At 41.3% G+C, this 14,664-nt stretch overlaps 1 protein-coding gene across 6 annotated transcripts in view; it reads left to right on the plus strand.

Moving 5' to 3' along the window:
• Positions 1-574: 574 nt before the first annotated feature.
• Positions 575-14,664, plus strand: part of LOC138749012 (proton myo-inositol cotransporter-like) — an 80,188-nt gene continuing 66,098 nt past the window's right edge. For all 6 annotated transcript variants that reach the window (XR_011348366.1, XM_069910027.1, XM_069910026.1 and 3 more), the window contains exons 1-2: positions 575-1,177; positions 10,255-10,414. Coding sequence is in view for 5 of the 6 variants with exons in the window: in XM_069910027.1 (XP_069766128.1) it covers positions 658-1,177; positions 10,255-10,414 (680 nt within the window). In the remaining variant the exon portion in view is untranslated. The remainder of the gene's footprint in view (positions 1,178-10,254; positions 10,415-14,664) is intronic.

The raw sequence follows: 14,664 nt of genomic DNA on the forward strand, positions 1-14,664 counted from the left end.
ATTGGAGGATGTTTGTAATTGGTTGGATCTAATTTCTCTCGGTGGGGTTGAGAGTTTTTAAGATAAATTGAACATTCAATGTTTATTTTAATTCCTTGAGTGCTTCCTGATGTCTGGCCCAGGTTCCCCCCCCCCCCCCCCCCCCCCCCTTTACTGTTGTAAGCCAGCTGTGGCGTAAAACGACACGTCTTTGCACACACAAAATCTGGGGCTTTGTCAGCACATACACGGCTCATTAATGCCGGGTGGCGGGGGAAGAAAGATGGAAAAGCTGACAAGCGACCGATCTCTCCCGAAGCCAAGGTCTGCGGTCAACAATCCCACCTTTGCCACCCCTCACTCAAAAACAGCCGCTTCCAGTAGTTTTCCAGCTGACATGGAGGGAGAAAACACGTGGACATTTAAAAGGAGGCGGGGTGATGACAATATTTGGGAGAGAGTGGGGGGGGGGGGGACGCTCACCTCCTTCTTTACTTGGCGAGCTGCACGTGACGCGCCTCCTTCCCTGTGGGGCTGCCGAAGCGAGTCGAGGAGCGGGGGGTCCGGCCCATTGCGGCGGCGGCGGCGGGAGGGGGAGCGGGAGGGGGAAGGGGAGGGGGAGAAATCCCCTTGTCTATTTCGCCGACACTAGGTGTCGCCGGGGACTCCGGGTTCCTGATGTCCCGCAAATCGAGCGACAACGAGTACATCCTGCGCGATCTGAGTGGTCGAGAGGAAGTCGTGGGCGAACGCAGTCGAATTAAACCGCCCGACCCCGGTCGCAACAGTCGGCACTCGGCGGCCATGGCAACCGGGGCCGGGGGCGACCCCGAGCGGGCGGCCGCCCCCCCCCAGTTCGCAGGCGACGACACCGCCAAGTTCGTCTACATCCTGTCCGCCTTCGCGGCTTTGGGCGGCTTCTTGTTCGGCTACGACACCGGCGTCGTGTCCGGGGCCCTGTTGTTGCTCAAGAAGGAGTTCGCCCTCAACGAGCTGTGGCAGGAACTGGTGGTTTCGGCCACGGTGGGGGCAGCAGCCATCTCGGCGCTCAGTGGCGGCGTGTTCAACGGCTGCTTCGGCCGCAAACCCTGCATCCTCTTGGCGAGCTGCCTCTTCACGGTGGGGGCCCTGATGATGACGGCCGCCGACGACCGCTACACCTTGCTGGCCGGGCGGATCGTCGTGGGCTTCGGCATCGGTAAGGCGCCCGCGCGCGGCGCGCGGTTGGGTGGGTGGGTGGGGGGGGGGGGGGGTCGCTTCTCCTCAGCCGATCCGACTGTGGCACGGGATGGGAAGAGACTGGTGCCAGCCAGGTTTTGGGGGGGGGGGGATTCTCCATCCTCTTCGCCGGCCTGGGTGAGCGGCATCTCCATTCATGTAAAGGCGATGAAAGACGCCATGACCTTGCGGGATCTTTAAATTCCCCTTCACGTCGCTTTAAAAGATGGTCTTGAGACCCAAAAGTCTGTGGTGGTTGTCAGAACACGGGGGCTCACTCCAGCCAGCTTCCTTCCAAGGTGGAGAACATGAGCTCTTCAAGGAATGGGCATAAACGGGTAGCATCTGAATCAGAGAAAGGTTTCTCGAAGGTGGGGAAGAGACCCTTGACTAAATCTGATGGTTGTGGAATCCTGTGCATCGGAGAGGTTGAAAAGGTAAACCAGGTTGACCTAAAAACACAAAATGCTGGGGAAGCTCAGCAGGTCAAACAATCTCCATGATGTAGCAAAGGTAAAACAAAAAAATTCACCACAGACTTGAGCCTCATCAAGGTTTGAGGGAATGGGGCAGGCGTCAGAACCATGAGATGAATCCACCACCATTTCAATTCTGAAGACATGTTCCCAGACACGCATGTCTGATCATTGCCTCATGTACTATCCCAGCCTGGCCACCTGCAGATTGGAGGAAGGACACCTGATTTTCCATCGGGGCACTCTCCAACCAGGTGGCATCAACATTGACTTCTCTACTTTCTGCTAAACTTGCTTGCCTTTTCTCCCCACCCATCCCTCCTTCCCCCTCATTTATCGATCACCTGCTTTTGCAGCAACCACCCACCCACTACCTTTTTGTTCGGTCACCTGCCAGCATTGTCTCATACCTTGATAAAGGGCTCGAGCCCAAACCATCGGTTATGTATTTTTACCTTTGCTACAAATAGGAAATATTTGACATAAAAATATCAAACTATTTGACATGATGAGCTTCTCCAGCATTTTGTGTTTTTTCTACATTGGAGAGATTGGACAAAAATTGGCTGAGCACCTCAGCTCCATCCACCGCAATAGTGTGGATCTCCCAGTGGCCACCCATTTCAATTTACTGCTTCATTCCCTTGCTGATATGTCTGTCCATGGTCTCTTTTTGAGATCCCCCACAAATTAGAGGAACAACACCTCATAGTCTGTCTTGGCAACCTACAACTGATGGCATTAACATTTACTTCTCAGGTTTCTGTTGGCCACCCAACCCCCATCACCTTTTGTGTAGCTTTGTCCCTCTCTCTTCCTTTTCCCCTCTGTCTCCTTTACCTCAGTTCTGCATTTACAGAACCCCTTTTTTTTCCCCCTCCAAAAATCAATTCTCACCTTTCCTCTCAATATCCAATTATTACCATTTATTTGTTGGTTTCTAATTCTCCCTTGACCACTTCTTGTATTCAGGCACTGCCTGCTTTTTGCCATATCTTGAAGGGTTCGGGCCCGAAACGTCTGTAATCTATCTTTACCTCGTATGGATACTGCAAGACCTGCTGAGTTTCTCCAGCATCTCTGTAATTTGATTTAAAATGAAGTTGCATATTTCAAGGATGGTTCTTCAGATTTAAAACTGTCCTGATGACAAATACTGTGTAGGCCTCAATACAGTTGTGGAAATTATTTTCCTCATGAATAAGTGAATCCTGGTGCTTGAATAATTATGATTCCAGGAGCTAAAGAAGAAAATCTGCAGATGCTGGGGTCTAATGCAGTGCACACAAGTGCTGAGGAAACTAGGCAGGTCACAGAGTGTTCATGGGAATTTAGACATACAACATGGTAACGGCCACTTTTGGCCCACAAGCCGTGCTATCCAATTGACCTATAACCCGGGTACATTTTGAATAGTGAGAGGACGGGAAAACCCATGCAGACATGGGGAGAATGTACAAACTCCTTCCAGAGAGCACGGGATGTGAACCTCAGTCCCAGATGTTGTCACTGTAAAGGTGTTGCGCTAACCATGCCACAAGAGGACAGTCAATATTTCTGACCCGTCCAAGTTCAAATGGGTACAGGTTGATAGGATAGTTAACTAGGCCTATGGTATACTGGGCTTCATTAAGTCAGGGGATTGAATTTGGGTGTGATGAGGTCATATTGCAGCTCTACAAATCTCTGATGAGACTACACTTGGAACATTGTGTTCAGATCTGGTCACCTCATTACAGGAAAGATATGGAAGCTATGGAGAAGGTCCAAAGAAGATTTACCAGGATGTTGCCTAGATTGGAAAATGTCTGATGAGGCAAGGTTAGCAGAGCTAGGGTTGTCCTTTTTGGAATGAAGAAGGATGAGAAGTGATTTAACAAGGATCTGCAAGATTATGAGAGACATACATAATGTAAGGGTGGGAGTAACAAACACCAGAAGATCTGTGAAAGTTCAGGGAGAAAACATGGGCAAGCCTTTTTAACCAGAGTTGTTGCTTGGAATGCATTGCTAGGGGTGGTGGTGGAGGCTGGAACAATAGGTGCATTTAAGAGTCTTTTAGACAGGCACATGGATGAAACAAAAATAGAGGTCTATTTGGTAGGGAAAGTTTAGTTTCTTTGTGGGGAGTTATTTCTAGGTCGACTCAGCATCATACGGCGAAGATCACCAAGTACAGGCCCTATGTTCTCTGTGCCAAACTTCAATGCTTATTTAGTGTAGTCCAGCATGCACCAGAAAGGTACAAGACACAAGAGAGCTGAAAATACCCTCCACTTGTCTGGCTGGTTGAGCTCCAATTCTTCTCAAGGTGCATAATTACATCCTGGAAGAAACAGTCTATTTGATTGTCACACACTATAGCTACAAATGTAGTGATGCGATCATACTTTTATCCCCTTAATGCTCACCACTTTGTGAACCAAATTAATAAAGATGTACTTCACTCTTCCAAGTATGCTGTCAGAAAATAACAGCAGGTCAGTATGTTGTGCTGCTCAGGCACCACATCAATGTGATTTCCTTCTAAAACTTACTTTCTAGAATTGTGAATTTGGTGGGGGGGAAAAATAATTTAGCAGTTCCTCCCATTCTAACTTCACTGTTATTCTGCTCAGTATATCCTTGCAGCTGAAATCAGAAACTTGCTTTTCACATTTCAGGTTTATTGTGAGAGTACGTACATGACATCACATACAATCCTGAGATTCCTTTTTTTTCCAGCAGGTATGGCAGAATTACCACTAATTAGTAGTACAAAAAAATGTACACAGCGTAAACATGTAAACAGATAATGAATGTAAACAAACTTTGCGATGCAGAGAGAACAAAAGAAAATCAATAAAGTGCACAATTAAGAGTCCTTCAATGAGTCTCTTAGTTTGTCGTTAAGGAGTCTGATGGTGGAAGGGTAGCAGCTGTTCCTGAATCTGGTGTTGTGAGTCTTATGGCACCTATACCTCTTTCCTGATGGCAGCAGTGAGAACAGTGTGTGCAGGTTGGTGTGGGTCTTTGATGATTGCTGCTGCCCTCTGACAGCAGCATTCCCTGTAGACGTATTCAATAGTGGGGAACGTTTTGCCTGTGATGTCCTGGACAGTGTCCACAACTTTTTAGAGAGCTTTAAGCTTGGGGGTATTGGTGTTCCCATACCAGACTATGATGCAGCCGGTCAGCACACTTTACACCACACACCTGTAGAATTTGCCAGGGTTTCTGGTGTCATACCAAACCTCTACAAACTCAGAGGAAGAAGATGTGCTGACAAGGTCATTGATGTGTTGGGTCCAAGAAAGATCCTCTGGGATAGTGACTTCCAAGAACCTAAATTTGCTCCCCCAATGATCACTGGATTGTATACCTGTGGCTTTCCTGAAGTCAACAATCAGCTCCTTAGTTTTAGTGACATTGAGTGCAAGATTGTTGTTGGTGCATCATTCAGCCAAGTTTTCAATCTCCATGTACGCTGACTCATCCCCTTCCTTTATGCAACCTACTACTGTGGTATCGTTAGGAAATTCCCTTCTCAGTAGGGAATTTTATCTATATTATCCAAATCTTGCAATACATTGCTTTCCCTCCTTTTGAATCAAGACCTTTGTGTTGCTTTCTTTTGGTTGAGTACTTAATTTAGAGCAGAAATAAGGGAGTGTAATTTTGATGTTGAAATTTCAAACCAAGCCAAATGCAAAACAAGATCCTGTGGCATTATTTGAAAAACGTGTTTTCTCTTTCCCTAATACTAAATATGAAAAGCATGATCTTCACTTATTATTACTTTAGGGTTTGATTATAAATTGATTCAAAGCACTTCATAAAATTTCTTTTGGATTTGAATGTTCATTTGGGTGTTGTCCTTTGAAAATCTTTCAAATATTGTATTAAGATGGATTTGTTTTCCCAATGACTTGGTTTAAGTTTAGTATACACTGAAACTTGTACAGTACTTCTAGATGTTTGTGGTTGGGATTCTAAATATTGAATACAACGTTTAAAATTCCAACTGCTCAATAAGATGATCTTAATAATCTTGTCACAATTATCATGATATTTTCATTTAAGATGCACAGATGCAAGGGAAAGGAAAACTCAGTTAAAGAAATGATTAGGAATCATTGAACTAATGTTACACATTGAGCTTGTTTCAAATTGAAATTTGCTCTATATTCTTCCATGTTATACAATTAACAATTTGAACTTTGAATTTTAGATTTCAGGTTTATTGTCAGAGATCATGAGATCACATACAACCCTGAGATTTGTTTTCCGGCGAGCAAGGCAAAATTAATAGTAGTGCAAAAAAAATTGTACACGTAAATTTGACAGGAAAAAAAACAATCCAACAATAAAGTGCATAAGTAACTGTCCTTAAATGAGTCCCTGATTGAGTCAGATGGTGTAGGGGTAAGCTTTTCCTGAACCTGGAGGTGTAAGTCTTGCTCAGCTATACCTCTTTCCTGATGGCAGAAGTCGCAGTCCCTCTAGACATTGATGGTTGGGAGGGTTTTGCCATTGATGTCCCTGGTTCTATCCAATGCCTTTCTCAGAGCTTAACATTTGAGGATATTGATGTTTCCATACCAGACTGTGGTGCAGCTGGTGAGCAAACTTCCACCACACATTTGTAGAAATTTACCAACGTTTCCAATATAATAACAAAGCTGCGCAGACTCCTGAAGAAGTAGAGGCACTGGCGTGTTTGTGTGAATCCTGTCTGGATCTCCCAATTCTGTGTCCAAATTTGTCATGAGAAAATAGCATATTTGATTGTGGCCTCAGTGGATTCACTAACTTTATCAATCATTAGTATGTAATCTTTAAGCTTACCACATTATTCTCCTCCAACATCCCTCAATTGTCAAGCTCTTGCTTGCTATCATTCTTCCTCCTTCTGCAGTACTCTTGCCTTGTGACCATCTTGAATTATGATTGGTTCATTCTATTCCTGATCTGTCAACATAAGCTTAAGAATTATGTGAAAGCATGGTGTTAGGTTTCAAATGAACTGTAATGGTATCCAGCTCCTTTTTTTGCCTCCTTGTAACTCGATTGACATTTAGTATGAGAGGAGATCGAGTCAATGCAGGCATATGGAAAGATTCTTTTTTTATTCGAGTAGTTGGCAGGATTTTCTCTGACATCAGAGATAAGAGTATTAATGTTTTTTTTAAATCAGTGAAATGCCCTTTGCCCAGAATTTCGCCAGTTGACATTTCCTGTGAAAATGGACTTGTTAAATTCTTCTTTTCTCTCCTTCCTCTCCCTGATGTAAAATTTTTTTTTTGACAGTTTAACTGCAGAAAAGCCGCGCTGGTGTCATTGGCGGAAAATTGCATGCAGGGCATGTACTTTTTATCTGTTGTGGAGCTCTAGTTGAACTTGGGCATAAAATGTGCTTATTTTACAAGCGCATAGATTGACAGAAAAAAACAAAATTAGAATTTCATTTATTTTGGAAAATGTAATTTTGTTGGTTAAGATTTTTGGGGATATTTTAATAGTTTAGTGATGGGTTTGTTGCATCCATTATTTAAAACTTTAGAATATTTAGATGTGCACTCAAGCACATTTTTTTGTTAATATGTGCAGTTTCTCATTATGGAACACATGTAGAACAACTACAATTGGATCCCCAGACATTGATATTAGCTTCTCACACATGCCGACAAGTTTAAACTGAAATGGCCTATGTAGTACAGCATGGTATAAATAATCTCCTCCTTGCAGTTGAATATTAGACTTTGTTGTGAAGGCTGATTGATGTCCACTGTCAATTATAGTGAGTATTTTTGTTTGGTAGCTCAGTATTTTTTTAATAACTCTTTTTGGATGTTACTCATTGTTGGTCAAAGGAAGACAATTTCCTAAAGGTTGGATCAGAAAAGTTGTTCAGGCATGTGTGACTAAAGATGACTTCAGAGGCACTTAATGTGAAATCTGAGTATAAATATTGTTGATAATATATCTATTTTTACAGAGGTGTTGTTTGCTTATTGAAATTATCTAATTAGTTTTTTTTGATCAAGGGAATTGATTTGATTGCATTGGGGGCTACATGGAGAAGTTAATATTCTTGTGCATGTATGTACAGTTTAGTATCTTGTGATATGCAATATTTGCTTGCTTTCCCCTTGAATATTTCTGAAGTGTTCCTAATGGCAAATTGAATCTTGCTACAAAACACCTCAACGTTTTCTCGTGATAACCGGTTTCATGCATGGTAAGGTGCATAAATGGTTAACTTTCCTCAGAGTTGTACACTAATGGATTAATCTAAGATGGGACATATGATTTATCACACTTGGTGAAATCCCTACTCTTTGAAGAATTTGTTGAAAAAGTTTTTGTTCACTATATAGTGAAGTTGAAGATAAATATCGAATTTAGTTTGCAATTATCGTTGCAGCATCATGGAATGGTGTAATAACTTGTGACCGGATTGCACTAATGTCTCGTGTTAGCTGGCTGGGTCCTTTATTTTGGCTCTTTCATTTTAAATGTTCAATGATTGGGATATACATTGATGTGCATATAGAAATATGCCAGATGCAACAATTTTTTTTACTATCTTATAATATATTTGGAGGTGCTTCATAAATAGGTGCAGGGTAAACTGATCCAGAGACAGAAGTGCAATTTTGATGAGGTTTACAAAATTAGTGATGACATAGATGTATCACCTTTGTTGAAATCAATTCTACTGACTACAATAAAGTCCTCAGTTCTTTATCTATTCTCTTCAAATGTCCAAATGCTTATCTTAGTTCATTGATGCTTCTCAATTCCATAAATGTTATCCACCAATAAGTTTAGTTTAATGTTGTTTATTAGTGTAGATACAATTTCAAATTGTTGAATTTCATACTTGATGGAATACAATTTCTCCAGTGGTAGAAACATAAAAACAAATTTAATCTGTTAATAATTGTACTTCATTGAAATTATTTGCTAGCTTGTGATAGCTTGAGGTCAACAAAACATTATCAAAGCATTTTCTTATCACCATCAACCAAGACTTCTGGCTTGATCCACAGTGAAAACTGACCCCACCTGTTTCAGATTCTCAAAACTGTCCCAATCCATGACCTTCACAGAATACAGTAAAAATTCAAAACCAACAGTACCATAAATATACTACAGTAATATAGTAATTTTATCTTTTAGCCCCTGCAACTTTTATATGGATACTTTTTCAGAAATGCATCTGTTCCTGGACAGGTAAAGGTCACCGTCATTTTGACTTTGCTTCTGCCTTGGACTTTTACTTCACTTCACTGTTTACTGTTGTACTAGAGAGATTGTTCTTCATACAATAGCATGCTATGTATGTCATATGTTGTCTACTCTCCTTTCACAGATTTTTAAAAAATTGAATAGGCTTGCAGTGATAACCATAAGAATATTGTTGGATGTAGGTTGCTTCCATTACATTTTAAAGTTGCTGGTCAGTGCATGTCTCGTATCTTTTGTGTGTGTGTGTGTGTGTGTGTGTGTGTGTGTGTGTGTGTGTGTGTGTGTGTGTGTGTGTGTGTGTGTGTGTGTGTGTGGTAAATTAAATTTGCACCTGATTCATGAGAAAGGCATTGACCAATGGAGATAGATTTTAAGAGGTATGAGAAGCACAGATAGTGAACTTATCAAAATGAAGGGCATATACAGTGTGATAGTACAGATCTATCACCAATGTACATAGTGTATATAGTTACTGTATCTAGACTGTGCTTACAGCGATTGGCTGAGAGCTAGGCCATGCCTATTGGCTGGGCCTTAAAGGGTTGTGTCCCTAGCCAGGTCGGATCATTCCGGACTGGTCGGCCACCTGTGAAGAGCTCCTGTCTTTTGCTAATAAAAGCCTTGGTTTGGATCAACAAGTCTTTGGTTCTTTCGACGAGCCCTGCTGAGAGAATTTCTGACGTTGACCCTGCATATCCTTCATTTTGATAAGTTTGAAATGGCCACCCTAATTTCACCTGATTTAGAATCCTCTAATTTCACCAACAGTGCTGAGAAATATTAGTAAATTTGTATTTCCTTGTTGGACTCCATGCAGAATCAAGTGAAATAAAAATGTATTCACCACTTCAATTGGTAGAATCTGTCAAAATGATTGATGTATTTGGATGCACGAGCGTATTGGGTTTGGAATTGGAGGCATTTATGAATAACGTTCATTCCCATGATCTGTGAACAAATCTTAACTGAATAACTGTTAATCAACAACATGGAGCCTAACCTGGAAAATGTCAATCTGGTAATACTTGAGGCAAATCATTCTGCTTAAGGGATACTTAGACTGGAATAGATGAGTTCCAAGTTCTTCAGTTATTTACTCTGTCGCTAGGAGCTAAACATACTAACTTTACAGTGTTCAATAATAGGTTAAAGTGATAAATACGAAGTCTTTGGTTTGAAGTTTCCTGATTTCTGCATTTAAGTGTGCATTTTTAGTTGACAGACTATACTGTCAGGTGGATATGTTTTCCCTGTACATTGCTACAGCGTCTTATTTTCTACTTCAGATGACTTCGGCAAACTGAAAAATAAGATGTGTTCAGTTCTGCTTGTTCGTTTTTTTTTCCAGGACTGGCCTCCATGACAGTAACAGTATATATTGCAGAGGCTGCACCTTTCCATATGAGAGGAAGATTAGTTACCATTAACACACTTTTCATAACTGGAGGACAATGTTTTGCAAGTATTATTGATGGAGCATTTAGTTACCTTGAAACAAATGGCTGGAGGTATGTAGTGCTCAATTAAACAGTATTTTTTTCACATGCTCTTAAAAAGTTTCTTATCCAATGTACATGCAAGAAAAAAAACAAAATGTTTCATAATTTTAAGGTTGAATATTTGCATTTCAGATAAATGTCAATTGTGTTCAGATAAATGTCAATTGAAACACCCAAAATCATATCAAAAGAACACGATTGAAAATCCAACCTAAGCAGACAAATATCCTCCTAAATCTGAAAGAAAAATTGTTACAGTTTAAGTTGTAATGAAAGAATACACATAGCTGTTGAGTGAATTGATATTAATTTTTCAACCTGAGTTGTAAACCATAATGTTTCCTGACAGCAATGCATTTTGAGTTGATTTCAATTATTATGATTATGTTATGCTATCAAGTATTTGATTTTTATTAAGTGTTTGTATGCAATTTGTTAACTAAAAGTGTCTTGGGAGAATTGCATTTTATAACATTTGTTTAATACTTTGTCATTAAAAATAAGCATCATTAATATTTAATTTCTAAGTACTTGTACTCTTAATATATTTGAAATCTAATATTAAATTGATTAATGCAAAAGCCTTTCTGTCCTCATAATTGCAAAAAGTGCCCAATCACATTGTTGTGAAGTAGACTTTACCTGACTGTACTTTGACAGAGCTGAACACAAAACCAAGGGTTTGTACAATTACTGTACAAATTCAGTTGTAAAACCAAAAAAATCTCTCAAAAAATGGGGGTCGACTTGTACGCTGGATATACTTTTGAGATCTTAAATTTAGCTCAAAATCCAATCCACGCTGATCCAACGTAGAAGTTTACCCTCGAAAAACCAACTACAGCAGATTTTTATTGAAAACAACACAATTAGAACCCTTCAAAATCACTCTTGTTATCATCTGAAGCAAAAATGGCACCAAGCACATCCATACTCTCACTGTTTAAACAGTCATCACGTGGGCCCCAGTTTGTATCTAATGAGGTGGTTTCAGCTTCGTTGTCAGTGTTTGACAATAAATCATCTTCCATACTATCAATTGCACAGGATTTACCACACTTTTTAAATGATTTTATCATAGTCTCTAGTTTAACTTTGTCCCATGCCTTGAGCACGAAATTACACAGCCCCGCCTTTTGTAAATGACATTTCTGCACTCGACATCCATGTATTCCATTCCGTGCACATGTGGTCTTTGAATGGCTTGCTCAAGCAGACATTGAGAGGTTGCAATATAGGTGTCAAACCACCTGGGATAACTGCCATGCAAGAATTATGTAGTGCTAATCTACTTCTAGTGTTCTCAGTTAAGTGGCTACGAAACATAACCCAGACCAGCAAACTCTGTTCTTTGCGTAAACCGCCTGGCTGCCTGTTCCACATATTGTTTACACATAGTTTTACATCATTTTCATTCATCCAGCCTTTCTCATGAAAATGTACAAAATACCTGCAGGGAATTTCATTTTTGGTTTAATTTTGCATTTGAAGATTACCATGGGTTTCAACTTTGTCCATGTATGATAACACCACAGTTAACCTGGTCCTTTCATAGCCTGTACTTCTGGATTGCACAGTTTTAATACCTTTCCATTCCATTGTTCTATTGCCTATTTTGTCAAAATTCATGGGGGTCTTGTTCATGTTTCCGATATTTGCCAATGCAAACTGGTGTTTCTGCCGGTTCAGTATAATAAACTGGTGAAACCTTACATCTTTATGATCAAAATCATTTGGTAGTTTCTGTGCATTTTTTGCCTTTTGGCATAATGCCAAATTATTCCTGTTCATGAAACAATCGCACCAGCCGACTGTAGCCTCCAAATCATCACTGAGGTCTGGGTGTGACTTGGCCCACTGCAGTGCAAATGTTCTTATTTTATTTTGGGTGACTACGTAGCAATCTTACCTCTGTTCCTATATCCATTCTACAACAAGATTTTCTAACTCTGGCTGACGAGTGATTCCTTTTCTCAAAGAACATTGCCTTTTTGGTATGTTTCTTAAAGTATCTTTTTTCATCCAATCTCTTACCAACTTTTCTTGCACATCAAATTTTTTTGCAGTAGTGCAGTTGTTGGTTCTCTTTTTCTATCACTTTCAATTTAAAGCTCGCTTCATATTTTCAATGCGTGCCGCGTTGTGTCAATGGACCCTCCATCGATACCAATCACATCCAGCCAGCACTCAGTAGATCAATCCGTGCTATCTATGGGGTTCAATATATACGCCAGTCAACAGACCATCTTGGGCATTGTGAGCTTTGGTGGTCAATTTGTACGCCAGTCAACAGTGCACCTCAAACAGTCAGAAAATTGGGGTTGACTTGTATGTTGGATATACCTTAAAACCCTTGTTTGCCAAAATATATGGTAGGTCGAATTTGATCTGATTATAATACTTAACATATCTGTTAATTTCCTTGCTGAGGAAAAAGTGGTGTTCTTATTGGTAAACTTGTAATGAACAACTACAACATACATGAAGGAAAATGAGAGCCGAGAGTAAGAATGCAACTTCGTTGCATCCATGTGGTCAATTGAGCTACATTTATCTTTTTAGTACAAGTTGTGCCGTTGCTCTGAAAATCATGATTGTTGTGCACTGAGATTTTAATCCAATGTCTTTTTTAACAATTTGTTCCAACTTTGACAGCTTCGTTCATACAGTTTACAATCTTCAGAAATAAATAGTAGCAGTATTAGTTTGTTTGCCACATGTTATACAGGTTCATAATCTTTTATCCAAAATCTCTGGGACCAGACACTTCATGGAATTTGGAATTTTCAGATAATAGAATAATTTTACTTTTAAGTAATTGCACTGTTTCAGATTCACGCAAAACAAAGAGTCTCCGGAGAGAAGGGGATCGCGGTGGCGCTAGACAGGGGGAGTGAGATAAAGATGGACCATAAATAGTAGCATTCTTATCTTTGTAGAGCTGTCAGCTTCCTCTTCTCTTTTCTTCAAAGAGCTTGATGCTGTCCTTCTTTCTCTGAAGCTCCAAGCTGCAATGTGCCATATTTTTGTAGATCTCTTCGGAATCTCTCACTCCCCCAATGTTGCCTTCCCTCTTGGGCTGAGGGACTGAGGACTGCCCGTCCTCACCATCACTCTCCTTCTTGCCCAAGTTACTGTTGGCATTTCTTTCATATGGTCTGGCCATACGCATGCCCAGGTGCAAGGCCAGATCATAGCACTCCACGTTGGAGATGAGCATGTGATTTTCATACTGCAATTTTATCACCTTGCCGCTCAGCTCGTTAACCTGCAGTGTACTGCCTTCAGCTCCTCCTGCAGTTAGCTGACTCTGGCTTCCTCTACTGCCCAGGTGGCTGCCCCCCCACCCCCTCCCCCATCTTGTGCACTTTCAGCTTGTCAGTCAGCTGCTGGTTGTGGTCTTCAATCTTGTGGAAGTACTGGACAAGTTTGAGTTGTTCCTGTCTGGAAAGCGTGGCTGATGAAAAGAGAAACTGGAACAAGGAAGATTATCTGCCAGGCTGAGTACTACAGCTCAAAACCCCCCAGCAAAAATACGGAGGCATGCTCTGCACTGTGGAAGGTGCGTTTGAAAGTAAGATAATAACTTTTGCTGAGGAGGACTTTGCGACAAGATCTCAGCGACAAGATCTCCATCCTCAACCGATGGTCAGAACACTTCCAATCTCTTTTCAGTGCCAACCGCTCAGTCCAAGATTCCGCCCTGCTCCAGCTCCCTCAACAGCCCCTAAGGCTAGAGCTGGATGAGGTTCCCACCCTGGATGAGACATATAAGGCAATCGAACAACTGAAAAGTGGCAAAGCAGCAGGTATGGATGGAATCCCCCCAGAAGTCTGGAAGGCTGGCGGCAAAACTCTGCATGCCAAACTGCATGAGTTTTTCAAGCTTTGTTGGGACCAAGGTAAACTGCCTCAGGATCTTCGTGATGCCACCATCATCACCCTGTACAAAAACAAAGGCGAGAAATCAGACTGCTCAAACTACAGGGGAATCACGTTGCTCTCCATTGCAGGCAAAATCTTCGCTAGGATTCTACTAAATAGAATAATACCTAGTGTCGCCGAGAATATTCTCCCAGAATCACAGTGCGGCTTTCGCGCAAACAGAGGAACTACTGACATGGTCTTTGCCCTCAGACAGCTCCAAGAAAAATGCAGAGAACAAAACAAAGGACTCTACATCACCTTTGTTGACCTCACCAAAGCCTTCGACACCGTGAGCAGGAAAGGGCTTTGGCAAATACTAGAGCGCATCGGAT

The sequence above is a fragment of the Narcine bancroftii genome, chromosome 13, assembly GCF_036971445.1.
Source record: "Narcine bancroftii isolate sNarBan1 chromosome 13, sNarBan1.hap1, whole genome shotgun sequence".
Lineage (NCBI taxonomy): Eukaryota > Metazoa > Chordata > Chondrichthyes > Torpediniformes > Narcinidae > Narcine > Narcine bancroftii.